Genomic DNA, 22,864 nt, shown 5'->3' with positions numbered 1-22,864 from the left:
ATTCCCATTTTCAAAGCCAATAGAAAAGCTATTCTACATTGTTTTTCAATAATCTATTTTAACTTCCCAAAGAACCCTATCAAATAACTCTTCCCTACATCCAACCTCCATCCTTCATCCCACAGATTTTTATCTTTTTTATTCTTTTCTCAATTCTTTGTATTATGTATTGCTAAGATAAATACGTTTTCATATTCCTTGGTACAAGTATAACACTTTACAAACCTCCCTATTCAACACTACGGTGCAAGATTCAATTGATTCATCATTCCAACTGCTCTATTTCCTTTTGAATCCTGGCTTGATCCAAAGTATTTGCTAGGTCTTCTAGTAGCATGTATTCCAGAAACTTCACAGGCACATTCTAATGACAATTCAAGAACACTCCAACTCTGTTACACTCTTAAGAAATACCTTCTAAAACATCCACCCAAATTAGTGTCTTCAATATATAGCAACTTCATTTTTTCTTTACTTTTTGTTCAACTTGAATCGAAAAGATAAAATGAGTAGACAAAATATTAAGCATTGCTTTGCACCTCTATGAACTTTTGGTCAATAGAATATTTATGATGGATGGGAATGCCTTAAGAAAACTGTTCAATGCTTGGGTTGTTGGTTTCTGGTTACTTTTAATTTTTAGACTGTATAAAACCATTTTGTCTAATTTCCTTGACTGACAAAAGGCTGATACTGTCAACATTAAATGTAGCACTTAATTCAAGCTCATCATAAACACTGTTAAGTAGCACTAGAATTTACCAGGAACACAACTCACACCTGAAAATAACAGTAAATTGATGAAGTTAAAATAAAATATCTCTTCTACTTAAATATTCCCAGTCTCTTAATAGTTTTAAAAAGACTCAACTTAAGCAGAGATTCCTTTTCATTAAAAATAAATCCTTAAGTCAGTCACACATTTTCAAGTACCACCTGACTAATTACAAAGGAGAAAATGTACATTTAAAATAGAAAGAGCTAGTGATCATCATATTAACAAAGAGATCAAACTTCAAATCGCCAAGAAAGGACAATCTGACCTAATGTACCTCCTGATTGCCTGATGTGATGTAATAAGTACGTCACATCACGTTCTTGCACAAAATGTTTAACCTGAGTTTGAACAATAAACAATGAGATAAATATGGTACATTCTACACAATAAGTAGTCTAGTCACTGTGGTGAAAAGTAAAAAGTTGGAGCTTGAAAGAGACTAGAGATTCACAACCAAATGCAATATGAGCCCCCTTACTAGATAGGCAATTTTAAAAAACAGCTGTGAAAGACACTTTGGGGGCAAGTGAAAGTTTTGTACATGAACTATATATTAGATGACATTCCAGAATTAATGTTAACATTTTCAGGTAGGATAACAGTATTGTGGTTATTTAGGAAAAAGTTCTTATTTCTAGGGAGGAATGCTGAAGAATTTGAGGTGAATGCTCATGTCTTCAACTTGGTCCAGAAACAAAGATACGCAATACTCAGGAATATTAAATCACCTATTTCTGAATATAGAAGATGTTTCTGTATTTCAAAATACAAAGCATATTATATAGAGAGATAATACAATATATGGGTAGGAGGAAACTAATGTGGTAAAATATTAACGAATTGGCAAAATACTAACAAGAGAATCTATGTGAAGACAGATGCTTGAAATTTTTCAAAATAAAAAGTTGGAACAAATTAGAAAGGAATACATACCATGGCAGTTCTAGACTTGATAAACCAGTCAAATCTAAACTGAGGAGCATTCCGCACACACTGTCTTAACTCTTCATACACGTTTTCTCTATCAAAGCCCATTTTGTGTAACATACAAATCAAGAATCTATCTTCTTCCTCAGTATAGTTCTTTCCTTTACTAGCTCCATATTGAATACGCAACTGATGAAATGGAGCCTTGTATCTTGCAATCTGTGGATTTAAGCAAAATAGTGCTTTTCACTAAATGTGCAACGATAAGTTAGCGCTAATCATCCTATCAATAAAAATAATCTAATAACAATTTGACAATTGGTAACAATTGACAATTATGAAACAAAGTACTTTGGCATCCAGGGCTTTCTTGATACTGATCCTCCGTTGAATTCTTGCTTCTCCACGTTCAATCTGAGCCATAATTTTCTCAATGTCCTGTAATTCATTGCAACGTTCCCAAAATACAGCTGGAAAACAGTTATTACTTTACAATATGATTGTCTTAAGCAAATGAAGTCAAAGAAGCGTAGAATAAAGAATTAACAGAAAAAGACAGAGAATTATACTGTTTAAAATTAAGATTCTGGTTCATTTGTGTATATCTCTATCTATATAATACCCCTAACTTTTCATTTAAAGCTCAAACCTGAACAAGAAGGCTTTAGGTTAGCAATTTTCCTTTTATTAAATTTTTAGTTATCCATCCCAATGACTAAGATGCCAAAGAATACCACAGATACTGATTTAAACTATGATTTTATTCAAACATAATATAAAAGGGACCACACACGTAAAAGTGAAACAGGAAAGAGGGTGGCCATTAAAAGTTATGGGAACACAGCTTCCCAGCAAGCAAAACCAACGATGACACCATTATCAACAGGTCATTCGACCTTTTCCTATGAAACAGCCATTTCTACTGAAACTGTTATTTCACTTGTGGAGCCGCTCACTGCTGTTAGAATATTTCCAATGACCTACACTTGTTTTTCAGAGTTTCTTGGAATAGCCTTTTCTCTTAAAAATAAAAAGTCATCCAAATTTTACAAACAAACCAAATAATCTAATTGCACTAATGTCACACTTTACGACTTCAGTGAAAGTTCTTTCAATGACATACTCTACTTCTCTAACTTTTCACTTTCAGAGGCTATCAAGAAAGGTCAGGTAGCACTCTCTGATTTTTGTAAGCACCTCTGTTCATTTCTCACTTATTCAGTAAACCTATATGAGTATCTGTAAATATAAAATAGTCACAAACAGCTAACTGTACACATTTCTTCTTTTATTGCAACCAACTATATACACCCATTCCAATCTCCTCATCCTCTGGCATGGCCCTAGCAAACATGTCCTAAGCTAGATATGCCATTTGGAGTCAAATTTGAGAGAACATATGACATGGTATCTTTTTGAATCACTTTTTTGTTGCAATGTTATACACGCTGATGCCATTTTGAAGGAAATTCAACTTCAGAAAATCTCTGTGCATATAGCCTTTTACACTCTTTGCATTCAACTGTTGCTGCTAAAATTTCTTTTCCCTATTTTCCCTTTCCTCATTCCCCAAATGCCCTAAACTTATGTAACAAAGTTTATCAAAATGACCAGAAACAACAAGTGCTGGTGAAGGTGTAAAGAAAAGGGAATCCTCTTACATTCCTGGTGTGAATGTGGACTGGTCTACCCCTTGTGGAAATTAGTGTGGAGGTCTCTCATACCACACAGCAATTCCACTCCTAGGTATCTACTAAAAAAACACTAATTAGAAAGAAAACCTGCACCCCTATGTTCACAGCAGCACTATTTACAATGGCTAAGATATGGAAACAACCTAAGTGTCCCAAAACAGATGAGTAGATCAAGAAGATATCAAGACACAATGGAATACTACTACTCAGTGATTAAAAAAGGTAAACTCATGACATTTGCAGCAACATGGAAGGAGTTGGAAGCGACAATCTTAAGTGAAATAAGTCAGAAGAAGAAAGATAAATACCAGCTGGTGTCACTAATATGTGGGACATAGAGAGACCAAATTAAGAACCAGAGAAAGACAACCCTAAAAGCTAATCCTTGAAAACTGACTACAGAACTGAAGCATCCAAAAGGGGGCAGGATGCGGGAGGAGTAGGAAGAGAGAGGGAAGGAAGGAAGCACAATGGACTGTGGTGAAGGACTATGGGTAATTTGGTGGCAGGTACCCTACAATGGTGATACCTGATGGGGAGAACCCTAATGTTACCACAATTAAAAGAAAAAACTATTAAAAATTTTTACAAATATTTTTTAAGAAGAGTATTAGTACTGTTATGCTAGATTCAAGGAAAAGGCAGTTCACAAACTTGATGTCACTATACAAAACAGAACCTCAATACAATCGACCTCCAAAGTGCCTATTACCATCCTTTCAGATTTCCCAAAGTGAAAAAAAGTACCTGTTCTCCAATTAAACTTGAATTTCTTCAACCACCAGCACTATAAATTAAAGCTATAAATAAATTAAAGCTGTTCCTAGCCTGTAATAGTTTTTATTTATTATTATGTTTCCTCCCCAATATTTTTCATTGCAAAACACAGAAATTCAGTTATTAAAACTAAACAAGCTTGGAGGTCTTAGCATAGAAACCTAAACCAACTTTGCAACATTATTCTTACAGGGAAAAAAATGTTCTACATTCTGAACAGCTGATATTCAGACAAAATATGAGAACTCAACCTATTTGGAAATTAGAAACTTTCTATGTTTAACCTAGAGAATTTATGGTGGACATATTTACCTATTTTTGACAAGATATTTCAGAGGCCTGAGGCGGAATGTGATGTAAGACTCAGTACTCACTACATACACTTCAATAGCTAATCTAGTTTTGGTAAAGATCAAAGACACAGATAAGTGAGAGAGGAAGATGATTCTAGGATCAAGCAACATGTGTATTCAAACAGTCTTTCTAGATCTACTGCAGCTTGCATCAAGTAAAGGAATCTACATGACCTGTCTGGGGTAGATTGGAACCTTGAGGGTGTTTGAGGATCTAAAAGTGTCTAATGGAAACTATTTCAAGAATGACCTAGAAAGGCACTAATTCAATCTGCTGAAACTGAAGTCTCATTTTGAGATTTAACTTGACCAAAAGAAGACCAAATTCCAGAGGTGCAAAAGGTAGAAATATATTTTGTCAATGTTCATCCAATAGCACCCTTGTTTTATGAGAGCTTTACAGACTTTGTAACTATTAGCGTTTTTCTTTATAAATCTTGTCATCTTTTCATGGAAATATAATTAGAATTTTACCTGCACCTATGTTTTATTCATAAATGTTTAGAAGATCTTTGAACAAAGGTACAATTAAGTTGACAGTAAAGAAATGAGGTTATAGTTAAATATCATATTTGAGGTTTAAACAAACCTGAATACTCCATGACCTCCTCAGGGGATTTGCCCTCCACCTCTCGAGCTATGTTATCTATGTCATCTCTCCCATACTTCTCATTAGCTTTAATAAACTGATTGAAATCTCGCTTAGTCCAGTTTGTGAATCCCTGTGAACAAAAATTAAGGATGATCAATAGAGGTTAAATGAATACATCCAAAATTTATTGTTCTACTAACTTCTATACAATGCTACTTTAAAAACAGTTTAAAAGACTTCAAATGTTCCTCCTTATAAAATCTCAGGTATTTTATGTGGCATCAAAAGTTGAGGGAGTTATCATAAAAATAACTGCTTTTCTATCATGAAGAGAATGCAGTTCTCTCCAAGTACTAAAACTGATTTATAGTTCCAAGATATTGTGTAAGTTTTTAATTTCATATTTTATAGATGCCTACCACATTAAAATACAAATGTTGATATAAATGCTTAAGTCCTCACATTCTCGTACTTCAATGGCTTTTCCCCCCACAGGTCTGTTCCCATGTAAACTAGGAGAGGAATGTAGGTGCATTAAATAAGAAAGTAGAGGGAAAAAAAAGAAAATGCAGGAAAATTTCTGTAGCTCTTTATATTACCTCAAAGTACTACAAATAATTTTTGTTCAAAATTGTATCCATAAATAGAATTTCCATAAACAGAATGTTAATGGGTCCACCCAATTTCTTTACTAAAGAATAGTTTAAACAATGAGTGTTTAAAATCTCTTTGATAGGATCTGCATGGAAGTCATAAGACCAAGAACTTGTTTCCCACTCCTCATGCCTCAACCCACAAAAGCGTGAAGCCCTAGACAGTGCAAAACTCTATCCTACCCTTTAGTTGATAAAGACTTCAGATGGCCCCACATCTTGCTCCTTTGTACTGCCATGACTTTTAAAAAATGTAATTTAGAGTAGGATCAAAAGATGATTAAAGGGCCTCCCCTGGTGGTGCAGCAGTTGAGCACTGGACTGCGAGGCTGCCCACAGCCTCTGCGGCGCTGGTTCGATCCGCAGCCACCAGCGAGGGTCCCACATGGCACGTAGACCTCTCCTGTCAAGCCCGCTGCTCCCCTCAGCAGTGTATTTCATCAGTCTGCCTGTTCTGTTCCCCGCTCTGGCCCTGGTGAATTCTCTCACCCTCCCGTGCTTCTGACTGTACCCAGTGCTTGTATAAATAAATAAATCTTAAAAAAAGAGCAAAGATTAAAGTTTCAAAAAATGATTAAAGATGAAACCACTATAGTAGAGGTAAAAAATGTATTCCTAATTACAAATTAAAGCAATTTATCAGTTGAGACTGCATACTCATCGTATTCTGTACACTCACAATATTCTGCAGGGCATGTAGCATTCTAGGACCATAATTTATTTTTGTGTTTAGGAATTAAAATTTGAAATAAAACACAAATATGTAATTTTTTTACATTATTTTGTATTTAAGTCCTAGTTCACCCAAGTGCAATTATAGTTTCAAACTAAACTTTGACTTACAAGCATTTGGCTCCAAAACTTATGTAATTTGTAAAAATGTATTCAATAAAATCACATGCTATAACAAAGACTCCGTGTAACAAGTAAGACAAAAATATATAAACTACTTTTTAGCAAAGAATGTGAAAAATTTCCCAGTACTATACCTTGCATATTGTTCAAAAAAAATTATTGAATAAGTAAATCTCGCTGACAACTTTCTATGCCAAGATGGTATTGTACAATACACATTTTTGTTTATTATTTTGCAAGGTGTCTTTGCCATAACATTTTTTTATCTTCTACAAATTATTTTGGAAGTATGGTACCCATAAAACTCACTGAAGCAAAAATGACTAAAAAGCATTACTATTTTCTTCAAATGGAAATGTCCCTTATTTAATAATGATTACTTTTAATTACACAATGATCACCCAGGAAAGTTTCAGAAATCTGATTATTGTATTAAAACTCTTTCTAGGAAAGGATAAATAACATTTTGAGATTTATAAAATTATTCCATAACTAAAAATTAGTATATAATAATTCCACAGGATAATTGTCATCAATAAATAAAATAAATTAAAAAATTTTAAAGTATGCTAGTACTGATTATCTATTGAATTCCTATGTGGATTAACTCACCTTACTAAAATTCATAAAATGTATGTCTCATTTCTAATAATTGACATTTATATTCTGAATTTATGCATTTTCTAGTATTTTTAAATATATTGCGTAAAAGAGATAATAAATGCAGATCTCTGATTTAAAAGTAAATTTACAAAATACCCTGAGTTTTGTTGGTCTGTTCAATCAGGGTACTAGGGCCATACAGTAAAACATAAGTGTGGTCAATATTTTCTACTTTGTTTTTTTTCAAAGATTTATTTTTATTTATGCATCCAAGAACTGGGGTATAGGCCAGATGTGCGAGAGGGTAAGAGGATTTACCAGAGACAGAGTGGGGAACAGAACAGGCGGATTGACTGAAATACACCACTGAGGGGAGCAGCGGGCGACACAGGAGAGGTCTGCTATGCCATGTGGGTCAGCTCCCTGGCTGGGGATCGAACTGTTTAACTCAAACCGCAGTGGCTGGTGATAGCTTGAGAGTGCTGAGACTTTAATCCCTGTGCCACCAGGGAGGCCCAATATTTTCTATTTTGTATTGGTTCACTATAAGTATTTCAGCCATGTAAAATATTTTACTTGTATGAGAAGCTTTTCCTTTTCTTCGGTCTCTTCTGATGTAAGAGGTTCAGCTCCATCAATCTTTTTTTGTTCCTCTCTTTGAGCCAGAGCTGGATTTGGAATATCAGGATTCCTTGGGACCTATAAATAAAGAGATGAGTAAACTGGTGACAAAAATTAATTAGGAGTATGTACACACATATTGATCTTTAGCATTCTGAGAACAACATACAATAGAAAGTCACACCAGGGCAACACAAGATCCTATCCACATTCTTACTATCAAGCTATTAGCACAATCATCCTTGAATGTGCTACATGGTATCTTAGAGATAAACCCATTGCTAAGTGCCACATTATATTCTAAATTTATACTGCATAGTCTCATCATTCCCAAAACCAACTACACAATAAAACCTCAAGTCCCAGAAGAAACAAAAAGTTCTGGCAGCACAAAAAGAGCTCCTAGTGACCTGCCAATACAGACGCCAGGGTGGAGAAGAGGCAACTCACCTTAAGATCGCTTCCAATGCTCCGGTTCTGATCAGTTCATTGTGCAAAAAGAAAGGATTGCTTTTAATTTTCCCCAGGATATGAAAAGGGAAAGCATTCACAAGTGCAAAGTATGGAAGAACAGGCAAGATAATGCAAAATTGTGAAGAGGTCAGGGAGAGAGAGGGAGCACGCATGAGAGAGAATGTATTTAAGTGGAAATGGAGAAGGGGAACAGAGCACAGAAACAGCTGTGATGGAGCCTGCAAAGACCAATGGACAGAATAAACAGATACAATGACAATGGAGAAGAGAGCTCAAGTTCAAAATATTAAGAGTTTAGCTCTTCAATGAAGCAAGCAGCCAATCACTTGCATCTCAAAACTGTAGCCCCAGGAGCCCCAGTGTGTCACCATGTACAAATACAACCAGAGTTTACACAACTAAAAAAAAAAAAAAAAAACAAAAACAAAGCAAACCATCCACTCAAAAAAATGGGCAGAAGAGGTAAAAAGACACTTGTTCACATAAGAAATGCAAATGGTCAACAGGTATATGAAAAAAAGGTATATCATTTATCATCAGGGAAATGCAAATCAAAACCACAATGAGACACCACCTCACACCGGTGAGAATGGTCCATATTAAAAAATGGCAACAAATGCTGGTGAGGATGTGGAGAAAATGGCACCCTCTCACACTGCTGGTGGGAATGCACACTGATCCAGCCACTATGGAAACTATGTGGAGGGTCCTCAAAACACTAAAACAGGACCTACCATATGACCCAGCAATTCCACTCCTAGGAATCTACCCAAAGGACACAAAAACATTAATTCAAGAGGAAACCTTCCATGTCCAACAAACCACGTTTTAATAAAATTAAATATTTCATTGTCATCTAATTTTATCACAGAAAATGAATAAAATAGCCACACACAAGATAAACTGTTTTATCATATGTAATTTCCTCATTACTAAACATATTCCCCTTTAATGTTATTAAAAACAAAATCAGGGCCTCCCTGGTGGCATAAGGGTTAAGTCTCAACCACTATCATTGTTATGGCCTGGAGCTGACCCACATATTATGCAAAAGACCTCTTCTCAGCATTGCATTTCAGTCCATCTGCCTGTTCTGCTCCTCACTCTGTCTCTGGTGAATCCTCTCACCCCCCAGACCTCTGGCCTACAACCCAGTTCTTCTATGCATAATTTTTTTTTTTAAAAAAGCAAAATCAGAATACAATACCCTACCATTACATTTTAGGATCCATAGCAGATCACTCCTTCCATATCAACTAACAATATTTTCAATACAGTAAAACTTCAGAAATACGCAATCAATGCTATTTTTATAATTTCCATTCTAGGAGTTACTCAACTACACAGCTACTAAAATTTTTAGAATATGAAATGACTTAAAATTCCTAAATTCTGCTATCTCCTTCTGCAAAAAAATTCTCTTCTTAATATTCATAAATTTTTTAAATAAATTCTTTTTTTACTTCATGAGATTCTTATCAGCAGTAAGCTTTTCAAAGTGATTTCAAAGTGCTAATAAGAATTCAGTACAGGGCCTCCCCGGTGGCATAGCGGTTGATTGCTGGGTTGCAAAGCTGCCGACAGCCTCTGAAGCGCCGGTTCGATCCCCAGCCACTGGGCGAGGGTCCCATATGGCGCGCAGTCCTCCCCTGCCGCCCGCTGTTCCCCTCAGCAGTGTACTTCATTAGTCTGCCTGTTCTGCCCTCCGCTCTGACTCTGGTGAATTCTCTCACCCTCCTGCGCTTCTGACTGTACCCAGTGCTTGTATAAATAAATAAATAAATCTTTAAAAAAAAAAAAAAAAGAATTCAGTACACAAATTACAGACCCGTAGTCCTAAACAGACACCTACAAGGTATCTTGGATACTCATATTGTCCTCCTGGGGACCCCCAGCCACTCTTCATAGAGTTACAATATACAAAAAGTTATCCTTCAAAAGGAAACATGTCAATTATTATTTGGACTTCTAGTCAGGCCCTAAGGGATTTGCGAATACGAGGTGTGCTTCATGGAGAGGTGAAAAACTTTTTTCAGTCTTGATTCTCAACGGGAGTTTTAACAACCATTTCATAGAAATATGGACTACTGAATTAAAAGTGACAGCACAGAAAATGAAAGCAGTAGCGTGCAATCAGCTCGCTGTTACTTAGTTCTACCAGGTGACCCACAATGACACAAGACTAAAACTGGCCGTGATTATAGAACTTCTCCACTTTGTCAAATGCCTGTATCTATCCCTAAACAATTCTTTGTTGAAGGTAAATGTTTGAATGTTCTATAGCTTTCTTTAGCTTCAAACATGGCAAAACCCTTCCACTCCAGGTGTTAGATTCACTGGAATTTCTAAGTATTCTGAATTTTTTTGATTCTATGATTAAAATTTCAATTAAGCCATTCTCTTCCAATGTAAAGATTTCAATGGTGTGACTGCTTAAATGTATTAAATCATTTAAGTCATAAAAGCCATGAAGCTTCTGAAAATGTCTAACTTGCAACATAGTCAAAGTTCAGATAATGGGGAGAATTGGCACAGCTATCCACCAAGTGGCCAGGGCAAAACAAAGAACTCTAACTCCAGATCTTATTATAGTGATACTGCCGTGACCTTGTTGTACTGAATATTAGAGGAGAAAAGCAAAATAGAAAATAAAAATGCAAATAAGAAGACCTGCAGGAAAAATGTGCTTTACTAACTGCTTCCGAACTGAGTCCCTCACCAGCCTCACCCCAAAGTCGTAACAGAAGATGACAAGGGACACTCCCAATGGACACAATGATGCCCTTACCAAAGTGCTTCCAATTACAGATACCTCTCTCCTCCAGACTATCATTTAAACACAAAGGGGGGAAAGCATCCCCTTCAGAGAAACTAGCAGGAACTTCCAGCTAGGCAACTCCACCAACAGCAGGAGAATCTACTATTGCTCCTTTCATTTTGTGGATCTGGTAAGTTTTCTGGGCTTTTGGGGAGGGGGTTGGAATCAATGTCAGAAGATACACCAAACAATGATCAGTATCACATCATTCTCCAAAGGAAATTTTTGTAGATGATTAACATGCCTTCCTCATCTGTCTACACTCTAAAGCCAAACACGAAACCCACCCAATTAAAGTGCCCCCCTTAGCTCAGGTCTGTAACTCCTGGAAAAGAATGAAGAGACAGGCTCAAAAAGAACCAACATCCAAAATGTATTCTTTTTTGTCTCATAAATACTCAGCTAAATGTGCACTGGGCGGATGACGGCAAATATTAAAAACAGTGCAGAAGCAATCCAGAATAAGGCCGAGGAGAGCACACGGTTAGGAGTAGAATGGTAAGGGGTCAATTTTCCCCACCACAACCACCACACCCCAAGCTACCACCATCTTGCGTCTTGATACTTCAACAGCCTCCTGGCTGGTTTCCCCTGGATCAAGATGCCATTCTCCACTTCGCAGCCAGAGTGATCTTTAAAAAATGTAAATTGGATCATGCACTACCACTCATAAGTTGTTGGTCTTTGAGCAAATTGCTAAGGGTAAATTATTCAACCTCTCTATGCCTCAGTTTCCCCACCTGTAAAATAGGATGTAGTTTCAAGGTTGTTATGAGGATGAGGGGTGAGAAGCTTATCTTTTTAAAGAACTCTGAACAATAAGCTACAGAGGTAAGGACTAAATAAGCATCTGTTACTATCTTTTCACCATCCACTCACCCCTCTGCCTGAAAAATAACTCAATGGTTTTACCTTACTCTAAAGTTGAAGTGCAGCCTCATTAATATGCCTTAGAAGTAATGCCTGATGCTCCACATGATCCAATACTATCCACTCATATCCACTCTCCTCACCTAGCAACACTGGCTCTCTTTCAGTTCCTCAAGGGGCCGACTTCCTTCTTACCGCAACGCCTTAGCACTTGGGTTTCTGTCTCCATAAGATCCTCTCTCCCACACCCCACTTGGCTAATTCCTGTGCATCTCTCTGGTCTCGGCTTTACCGACACTTCCTTAGGGACCACTTCCCCAATCTCCCTGCCACGTTAGGTACCCCACTGCACTCCTTTGTAGCATCCTTTGTAACACTGAAACAAGTAATAGTGTCATTATGCTGTGGTACCTGCTTCATGTCTGCCACCTCCATTAAAATACAAGTTCTGTGCACTGAGGAACCTTTTCTGTCTTATTCAGTCCCTTGTTTCTCCCCAGTGCTTGGCATAGGATCTGGCACCGAAGGGTACTTAATAAATATGTATTCAATGGAAAAGGTTCTCCTGTTGCTCATTTTCCCTCTCCTGTCACTTTTTTTGGGAGATGAGAGGAAGCGTAGGGTGGCAGAACATGGACAACAGGCCATGCCCCCTGCCTTCATTCATCCTTTTTCTCTCTTCTTATACCTTCCTCCTTTCTACTACCTTACACAGCTGTTGCTTCCTTCATCCCTCTTCTAAGGTTTCCTCTCTCCTCCATTTCCTTCAGTTGGCCATGGTCAACCAGCCATTTTAAGACCTCACCTCTAACCGCAAACTATAATGAAAGGCACTGTTTATGTTAAGGCCAGGCTGTGGTCAGAATGTGGTGGGCACTGTATTTTCACAGGGAACAGAATTTCAGTGTCTCCAAAGAAGGAGAATAAACAGTTATATCAGCAGAGATGATTTTTTTATTGCTACTACTTGACTACCATTTGTCTCACCTCCCAAACAACATGTTAAATCACTGTAAACACAGCCCTTATTTAGGACTGCAGAAAGCAGCAGGGTTATGTCACACGCCGAAACAGCCAGGAATGCCAGAGTGGAAACAGCATACCATCTGAACACTCTGACCCTGAATTTGAGACATCACCCTAGGTGACTGTTAACTACACAACCCTGAACAAACTGTTTAACCTCTCTGAACTTTACTTTCCTCCCATACCATATGGATGTGGTAGTAACACCCACCTCACAGGGTTATTAGAAATCAAATGAGTATGTGGTTAATAAAGCATTCTATAAATTATAAAATGCTCTTCACAGATATTTGGTTGATAACTAGCTGAAGTCTAATATTTCAACTAATTTTCCTTTCAAGTTGCACTAATAATAGTCGATTAAAAGTTTCAAAAAGAAATAACCCTTAGTGAAATATTATATGAAATCTTACTACTTTAGTAATTGTACTGCTTTTCTTTTACATTTTGTTCTTTTTAAATTATGCTTATTTGTGAGGTAACATTGAGTTACAACACCATACATGTTTTAGGTGCACAGTTTCATACACCTACAAATAAATGTTATCACACCACACACCACACCAAAGCACCAATAATCCTTCACCATAGTCCACTGAGCACTCTCCCTTATTTTACATTAGAAACCTATAAATTTCCCTGTTTCTTCTGCTATAACATTATTCTTAAATTTTGAAATTGCTTTGAGGCCTGGTTTGAATGTACAACCATGGTTATTCCTTTACTCCTTTACAACTGAGAAGGATTTTGTTCAGTACTGTTGCTTGAATACATTCAAATTTAATCACATTTCCCTAACTGTATTATAACTACTCACTTAGAATCATTTAAAATTTCTTGTTCCTAATTTATATCTATATACTTAACCTTTGGTAAATGAAGAGGAAGTTGCAAAGCTTTTTAGTTCTGTTTCAAATGGCAATGTTCCCGCTCTGGACAAATGGTAAAAACACTCTAGAGATTCCACTCCACTTCCAAAATATAAATAACCAAAAATATCTTATATATATGGAGCTTCTCTGCACACATTACGCCTACTAGTCAAGATATTAGGCCTTGTTCCACTTGTGATAAAATTTCACAAAATAAATTTCAAACACAGCTTCCAATTCATAAAACAGAACCCAGTAAAACTATAAGTGCTGATGTTTTTAAAATTTTGTTTCTACTACTAATGATTATAGGTCTGGTTACCCAGTTCCATCTACCAGGAAGTCACACAGAAATATTGTGGTATGATTAATCTCTCATTAAGGCATTTAGTGTGACAAACATTAAATTTTATTCACTAAAATGGGGTCCTTATATACATATATAAGAATTTTGAATTCCAAAGGGTCCCTTTAAAATGATGTAATTCATTATCAGGTTTATCCTTTTTTTGAGGTAACATTGGTTTATATCGTTATTTGTGTTTTAGACACAGCCTCTTGTCTTTCAAGTATTATTACTACACTGCACCCACCACCGAAGCACACACAGTCCATACATCTCCAAAGTCTGCTGTTCTCACACACCCCTCCTGCTATGGTAGCCTCAGTTCTATAGTCAGCTTTCTAGGATTTAAAAATCGAAGTCAGTCAGAAAGAGAAAGACAAATACCAAATAGTGTCCCTTCCATGCGGACTATAGAGATACCAAACAAAGGGTAATGTTTATCTTGAACACCTACATGATAACAATTTACTAACCACCAACAGGGCTTTCATCAACCTATGAGCAATAAACACAAAAATATTATTTGTTAGTCATATTAAGTAAAATGATCAAAAATGTCCTACTGTGTGCCACGCTTCCATTTCTAATTAAATATACTGTTGTACCAGCTATTTTCCTTACATATTTTCTGACTATACAAGCACTAATATTAGCTTGTTATTATTATTGCTGTTATTACTTGTTGAAATTTTACATATTTATCCACTAATTCCATCTAGTGATGACCCTACTGGTCACTCAGTAATTTCAGGTTTTACACCTAGTTAAACCTCCTTGATTTTAAAGATACCACTACTGTAATTTACTTTTATGTTTTCTTACAAGCATAGGATACAGTCTACTTTACTAGATTACAATAGCTTAAAAGATTGTATTTTACTAAGTAAAAATTACCTTATAGCCTATTGTCTTCCTGTAATAAAGAATTTCCTTTTCCAGGAGCTCAAATAAACGTGGTGGGAAAAACTGAAAATCCTGAACATTTGGCTGTTTTGGAGGTCGTGGAGCCTGTGGGGATGACATGCATTACATACACTTTGCTTTTAGCATACAAAGAAAACATATCTTTGGCTATTTATTTTATATTTAGAAAAATAAATACAACGGAATCCATTTAAGTGGGTGGACCATATCAATTATTTTCCTTGATTGTTAAAATCTGAGGGAATAGGATTTGGCACCAATGTAAGTAAGTGAATCTGCATCACAGACCACATTACAAGACATTCAATGATAGACAGAAAAGCTGGTCTTATCCAGTTTTACCTTTGGAACCTTTGGTTCGCTGACACGTAAAGCCTCTCTAAAGTAGGCGTCCACAGCGTAGTTCGCTTTGCGTTCTCGTTTAGGAGGTTCAATCCACTCCACCATTCCAAGCTACACACGACAAACAAGGATTTTAATTACTCCAAACTATTTTATAAAAATCAAGCACATCAAAGTTGCAGAAGCATGAGAAATCCAAAACCATGAGAAAATCAACACTTGCTTCATAAATCACAATTACACTGGGCCTCCCTGGTGGCACAGGGGTTAAAGTCTCAGTTCTGTCAAGCTATTGCCAGCCACTACAGCACAGCATAAGTTCGATCCCCAGCCAGGGAGCTGATCCACACGGCACAGCAGACCTCTCCTGTCTGGCCTGCTGCTCCCCTCAGCAATGTAGTTCAGTCAATCCACCTGCTCCTCTCCCCATTCTCTCTCTGGTGAATCTTCTCACCCCCACACCTCTGGCCTATACCCCAGTTCTAGTATACATAAATAAATAAATATTTTTTAAAAATCACAATTACACAACTGAAGTTCCAAAACCTGATACTTCTTTTAAATAATTATTTACTTATTTTCATCCCATTTGAGGCAAATGAAATATTCATTACTTAGAAAACATCTTCTCCATTACTATCATCTCATATTAATTCATCTGAGGGGGAAAAACAAAATTTACCTCACCCAAGTTTAAATACAAAATTTACTTTACCCAAGTTTAAATACAAAGATGATTTTCTTTCTTACTTGAAACTAGGTTTAAAACTTAGTTTATCCTTAGTAACTCAGACGAATTTGCGCAATCTGATTAGCATTTTATGTCTAAATAAATATACAGTATCTAACACAGAAGAAGATGGACATTGATTCTGGTAACAGGGTAAGTATATGAATTAGAAAATAGGTGAAAATGGTAAATGACAAAAATCAACAGCACAAGAATACAGCCATCCTAAATCAAGAGATATTTTAAAATGAGACCTCTTGGTAAGGTGTCTGTGGGAAAACTCAGTGAAATCAGAAATACCTGAATTTGAAACCAGGCTCTGTCACTTTTTCAGCTGTATAACTTTATAGAAATTATTTTCTGCTTCTGTCAAATGAAATAATAATCCCTGCCCGAGGATTAAATATGACCATATAGATGAAAGTATTGCATAAACTGCCAAGAGTTAAATATACATTATGAAACATCCAAAGGGAAGTGAACAATGATTTGGCAGCATCATAAAACTTTCCTCCAATACAGTCAGAAAATATAACTTAGTAGTCAACAGCCAGAACTGACAATACAAAATTCCGGAATCTGAAGGAATGATTTTCTACTTCAAGTATTTCTCTTTATTTTACAATGCATAGCCTAGTGCTTTTATACAAAAGAACTTAGTGGCTTAAAAGAGGCCATAAAACGGCCATGAATGGCCCCACTCTGTCTGATCTTACCTAAGGATTGAGTATGAACCTTCAGATCATATTTTAAGAGTGCTTTATAAACTCAGACAACTACGATGGCTAGGGAGGTGCACAATCTCACAGTGTCTGAAGAAGTAGAGACTACAGGTAAACAGAACAGTGGCAACCTCACATAGAGCAGTCTATCACACAGAAAAGAGGACAAGATTTAGTTGGTCCATAAAATTAAAACCAATGTGGAAAGTCAGAGGAAGGCATACTACTACTCAGTATAGTCTAACACATGTAAAGTACCGATTGTATTATTTGCAAGTCAATGTCAAAGATACAAAGATGAGTGAAATAAGATTTTCCATTAAGGATCGTTATGTCAAATAACACATTTTCTGAGAACCAGGAGGCTATATAAGACAATGAAATGAACTATCCTGACAGGAATAAGATCCCCAGTATGACCACATTCAAACTGTCCAAGATACTACACAGGATTTCTTAATTACAAAAAAAAAAAGTGAAACCTTTTTAAGCTCGCTTTTAAGGTCTCTTTTAACTCTGAACCTATGAGATATGGCTATAATAATGTGGGATTATGTGAAATGAGAAATACCCAGAGGAGTGAAGTAAATTTTGTTTTTCCCCCTCAGATGAATTAATATGAGATGATAGTAATGGAGAAGATGTTTTCTAAGTAATGAATATTTCATTTGCCTCAAATGGGATGAAAATAAGTCAATAATTATTTAAATTAACTTTCTAAAACTAATATATATTTTTTAAAGATTTATTTTTTTATGTATAAAAGAACTGGGGTACAAGCCAGAGGTGCAGGGAGTGAGAGGACTGACCAGAGACAGAGTGGGGAACAGAACAGGCGGATTGACTGAAATACACTGCTAAGGGGAGCAGCAGGCGAGACAGGAGAGGTCAGCTGCGCCATGTGGGTAGCTCTCTGGCCGGGGATCAAACTCATGCCACAGTGGCTGCCAATACCTTCATAGTGCTGAGATTTAACCCCTTGCACCACCAGGGAGGCCCAAAAATACTAATATATGTTGCTATTTAATCTACACTTGTTTAAATGTCTAGATATGCAAATATAAAATAGGCATTAAAAATCAATCCCTGAACTTTCGAAAGTAAAATAAATCACGCTGAGTTACTTTTTGTTAGAGATGAGAATATTAATACAAGTGCATTCAGGTTAATTTATTCAGGAACACTGTCAGTCATTATGACTTAATTTACCAGGTATGGTTGCTAAGTAATAAAACTGGGTCAACAAATCATACATGAAAATCTATCTCATTGTGTAATTCTCATGATTTATGTATAGACAACATTCTTAGAGGTTTTCAATTCTCTTCAAAGGATAATTCAAGCCTATTTTAAGAAACTATCTAAAAATACAAAAGATATTAAAATATAATTTTAATTCAGATTATTCTGAAAAAAGTCTGATTTTGGATAGAACAATTATGGCCAGATATTCAATCATAAAAACACAAGTCATCATAATTATATTAAAATTTCTCAATGCCTGTGCATCATTATTTTGCTAAGTTTAGAAGCACAGGAAAATGTGTTATATTAGAAATAAACAAGTATTTTACTAAGTTTAATTTTCCTCTAAGAATATAGATAAGAAGTTCCACTGATATTTAGACTCTTCACTGTTTAACATTTTTCCACATTATGAAACACTCAATACCAAAAAACCTGCAGCAATAATTGTAAAATTAATAAAATTTGTATCTCATAATGAGATCCAAAAAGTATGTTAAGAAGCAATTTCCACCCTGTGCATATAGGCCACCACCTCCACCTCATCAAAATAAAACATAAGCAGTCTGAATTAAGGTTACAGATATAACAACCACAGAGATTTGAGTCAAACTAAAAACCATAAGAAATAATGATAGCAACAAAGTATTATCAGCATTCTAGTTGCAATGGAAACGGAAATGGCTCATTTTTCAATGAAATCAATACCTAAGGATAAATTTTTTAATAAAATTCACTTCTGTCAGCTACAAAATATGACTTTATGGAACACTGACTAATAAAATTAATAATAGAATTGTAATATAACTCAAAGCATAAAATAAATATCCATGCTTATGTAAATTAATAGGAGAAGGGCAAGCTCTTCGTTAGAAAAAAATCACAATTAACAAATGTAGAAAGAGCAAAGGAAATACAAATTATCATTAGGCAAACACACAGTGATAACTGGTGCAAGCAAATTCCATCAATAGATGCTAAAGTCAATGGGTAAAAGTTTGAGAAATATTTCTCCCAAAATTTTTATCAATTGCAAAGGGGAAAATCACACCTCTATAGAAGAGAAATCCAGCAAATACCGCCTTAACAATGTGATCAAAGTTAACATCTCCAGTAACAACACAGCAACATGAAACGTTCCCTTCTATGATGCACTGGGGATGTAACACCCCTTCCAGGGCATCCTTGACAAAAATGTGTCATCTCAATTAAATCATGACAACATGTCAGACAACTCCCAAGTGAGAGAGAAGCTATGAAATAACTGACCAATGTGATTCAAAAAGTGTCAAGGTCATACAAGACAAAGGAAGACTGAGAACTCTCACAGATTAGAAGAGACTAAGGAAATAAAGCAATGAAAATGTAATGTGGGTCAAGAGAATGACAAGAAAAGTTACAAACTGGGAGAAAATCTTGTTAGACACATTCTGATAAAGGATTGTTATACAAAATGCACAAAGAACTCTTTAAACTCAGCAGTAAAAACACCAGCAACCTGATCTAAAAAATGGGCCAAAGACCTGAACAGACACTTCCCCAAAATGATAAACAGATGGCAAATAAGAATGCTGCAGCACCCAGAGCTGGTGGGGATGTGGGGCAATAGAATAGTTTCCTTCACTGCCGGTGCCAGTGCAAAATAGTACAGCTACTTGAAGGACAGGTTGGCAATTTCTTACAGAACTAAACAACTCTTACCATATGATCAAGCAATTACGCTCTTTGGTACTTAATCAAAGGAGCTGATAATCTGTGCCCACACAAAACCTGCACAGGGATGTTTGTGGCAGTTTTATTCCTAGTTGCCAAAATCTGGAAGTGATCAAGAAGTCTTTCAGTAGGCAAATGGATACATAAGCTATGGTACATCCAGAAAATGGAATATTATTTGGCCATGAAAAGACATGGAGGAACCTTAAAAGCATATTATTAAGTAAAAGACATCAAGGTGCAACATCTACCTGTTGTGTGATTCCAACTAAATAACATTCTCATAAAGGTAAGACTATGGAGATGGTAAAAAGATCAATGCTTTCCAGGGTTGGGAGAGAGGGGAATAACTATAGCACTGAGGATTTTAGGGCAGTGAAACTATTGTGTATGACACTGTTATGGTAGATGTATGTCATCATGCATTTAGACAAAGCCAGTGAACGTACAACACCAAGAGTAAACACTAATGTAATCAATGGGTCATTTACATTGTTCACAACAATGATAATGATGTATTAGTGTAGGCTTGGTTGTGACAAATGCACCACTCAGTGCAGGATGCTGGTAGTTGAGGAGAATATTTGGGGGTAGGAGGTATATGGAACTTTCTGTATTTTTCACTTGATGTTGCTATGAACCTAAAAATGCTCTTAAAAATAAACTTTTCTTTTAAAAACTGTGATGTGAGATTCAGGGTTGTACCCCCTAGAACAGGGAAAGAACATTAGGGGGAAAATGTGTTAATTTCTTGGATTTGATAATTTTACTGTAACTATATAAGTTGTCACCATTAGGGGAAGCCGAGTGAAGGATATCTTTTGTAATAAAGTCTAAAGTCATTTCCAAATAAAACACTTTATAGCTTTAATTTCTGTTTAAACAAACAAATAAAACTCCATTTCTTCAAAGGACTCTTGCTTTCCATGCAGTATAAGGTATCATTTCATAAGAGAGATCACCTATAACAAAGTCCTTTTGGCACTTCAGTAACTACACCTTAATAAGAATATTATTACTAATATAGCTAATATTAAGTGTCAAGCATTGTCCTAATTACTTTTGATTGTTAACTCCTTTAATCCTCAGAATCCCTCTGTGATGTAATTACCATAACGTCCACTTGATAGGTGAGAAAAGTGAGTACCCAAAGTCAATTAATGACAGTGAGGATTTCAGCTTCAAAGTCCAGAAATTCAACCATAATCCTTATATTGCCTCTCAAGAATAAGACTAGTGGGCCTCCCCAGTGGCGCAGTGGTTGAGCGCTGGGTTGCAAAGCTGCCCGCAGCCTCTCCAGCACCAGTTTGATCCCCAGCTGCTCCCCGGCCACTGGAGGAGGGTCCCACATGGCGCGCAGACCTCTCCTGCCGCCTGCTGCTCCCCTCAGCAGTGTACTTCGGTCCCTCTGCCTGCTCTGCTCCCCGCTCTGGCTCTGGTGAATTCTCTCACCCTCCCGTGCTTCTGACTGTACCCAGTGCTTGTATAAATAAATAAATAAATCAAAAAATAATTTAAAAAAGATTTTACTTATTTAAAAAAAAAAGAAGACGACTAGTAGAAGCAGCAGCAATAGTAGCAGCCAAAATAATGAAAATAATAATACATCAGCATGAATTCTTTTGTTCTACATCAAATATCACTCTATAGCAGACAATTGTAAAAGGTAAGTAGCAGTGTTATTTTATAATTGTTATGAGGAGCAATTCTAATTTGAGAGTCTAATGGTTAAGGGTTAAAAAGTTACCTTCTGTTTTTCTCTATAATCCTCTCCTTCAAACTTGTACAAACTTTGTTCAGTGTCCATTCTAAAATTCCTCAGAGAAGACTCTCCCATTTTCTGCATGCGTTCATTCATCTCTGCAGTCTAAAGTTGAATGCATCAAATTAGAAAATTATCACTGAATTACCTATAAAAATCTGTGGATTCTCAATCTTTCTAAAATCAGGCTTTGATGAAATATCCAATATACTAACTTACAAGGTGATGATGTAATACTAACATCAAATTTGAATATAAATTTAAGTTGCTCCAAGTATATTAAATACGTACATGTTCTTCTGAGATATTCTCTTTATTAGGCATACTTAGGTTTTCGTTACAATCTTTTATCATTGAAGATGTAGCCATATTATAATTTCTATTGCATTATTTTCATGGGACAAATAGCTAATGCTAAAATAAAGGGAGACATGAACTAAAACAACACATTTTGCATAGTAAGATGACACATACTAACACAACATTGCTCAAAATTCAAGATATGACCTCCTATACATGAAAAGGTGCTTAAGATCACTAGTCATCGGAAATGCAAGCTAAATCCACAGTATGCTATCACCTCACACCCATTAGGATGGCTATTATCAAAAGGACAAGAAATAATAAGTGTCAGTAAGGATATAGAAGAAAGGGAATCTTTATGCTCTTTTGCTGGGCATGTAAACTGGACTAGCCACTGCGGAAACCAGTATGCAAGCTTCTCCCAAGATGAAAATGCATATATTGTGCAAAAATGAAAAATGATGTAACAAATACATAAAATAAAAATTGAAAAAATTGAAAATAGAACTTACACATGATCCAGCAATCCACCTCTGGGTATTTATGCAAAAGAAATTAAAATGCTAACTTAAAAAGATATCACACCCCCACGTTCACTGTAGCATTGTTTACAACAGCTGAGGCAAGGAAATAAGTGTCCATCAACAGATAAATGACTAAATAAATACACAGTGGAATATTATTCTTCCACAACAAAGAAGGAAATCCTGCTGTTTGTGACAACATGGGACAGACCTTAAGGGTATTATGCTCAGTGAAATAAGTCAGTCAGAGAAAGACAAACACTACATAATGTCACTGATAGGTGGAATCTAAAAAAACCCACCAAACTCATAGACACAGAGAACACATTTAGAGCTGCCA

The 22,864-nt window shown here is 36.1% G+C and overlaps 1 protein-coding gene across 7 annotated transcripts in view; it reads right to left on the bottom strand.

Moving 5' to 3' along the window:
* Window positions 1-22,864, bottom strand: part of SMARCA1 (SWI/SNF related, matrix associated, actin dependent regulator of chromatin, subfamily a, member 1) — a 67,429-nt gene that overhangs the window by 12,517 nt on the left and 32,048 nt on the right. For all 7 annotated transcript variants that reach the window (XM_037511973.2, XM_037511969.2, XM_037511978.2 and 4 more), the window contains 7 exons: window positions 21,683-21,802; window positions 15,526-15,636; window positions 15,154-15,267; window positions 7,809-7,931; window positions 5,119-5,251; window positions 2,057-2,175; window positions 1,712-1,924 (listed from right to left, as the gene is read on the bottom strand). In XM_037511973.2, the coding sequence (XP_037367870.1) occupies window positions 1,712-1,924; window positions 2,057-2,175; window positions 5,119-5,251; window positions 7,809-7,931; window positions 15,154-15,267; window positions 15,526-15,636; window positions 21,683-21,802 (933 nt within the window). The remainder of the gene's footprint in view (window positions 1-1,711; window positions 1,925-2,056; window positions 2,176-5,118; window positions 5,252-7,808; window positions 7,932-15,153; window positions 15,268-15,525; window positions 15,637-21,682; window positions 21,803-22,864) is intronic.

The sequence above is a fragment of the Talpa occidentalis genome, unplaced genomic scaffold (assembly GCF_014898055.3).
Source record: "Talpa occidentalis isolate TD23 unplaced genomic scaffold, MPIMG_talOcc4v2.1 talOcc4.15, whole genome shotgun sequence".
NCBI classification, from domain to species: domain Eukaryota; kingdom Metazoa; phylum Chordata; class Mammalia; order Eulipotyphla; family Talpidae; genus Talpa; species Talpa occidentalis.
Note: the sequence above shows the minus strand (reverse complement) of the source record. Positions and strands in the feature narration are given on the sequence as shown.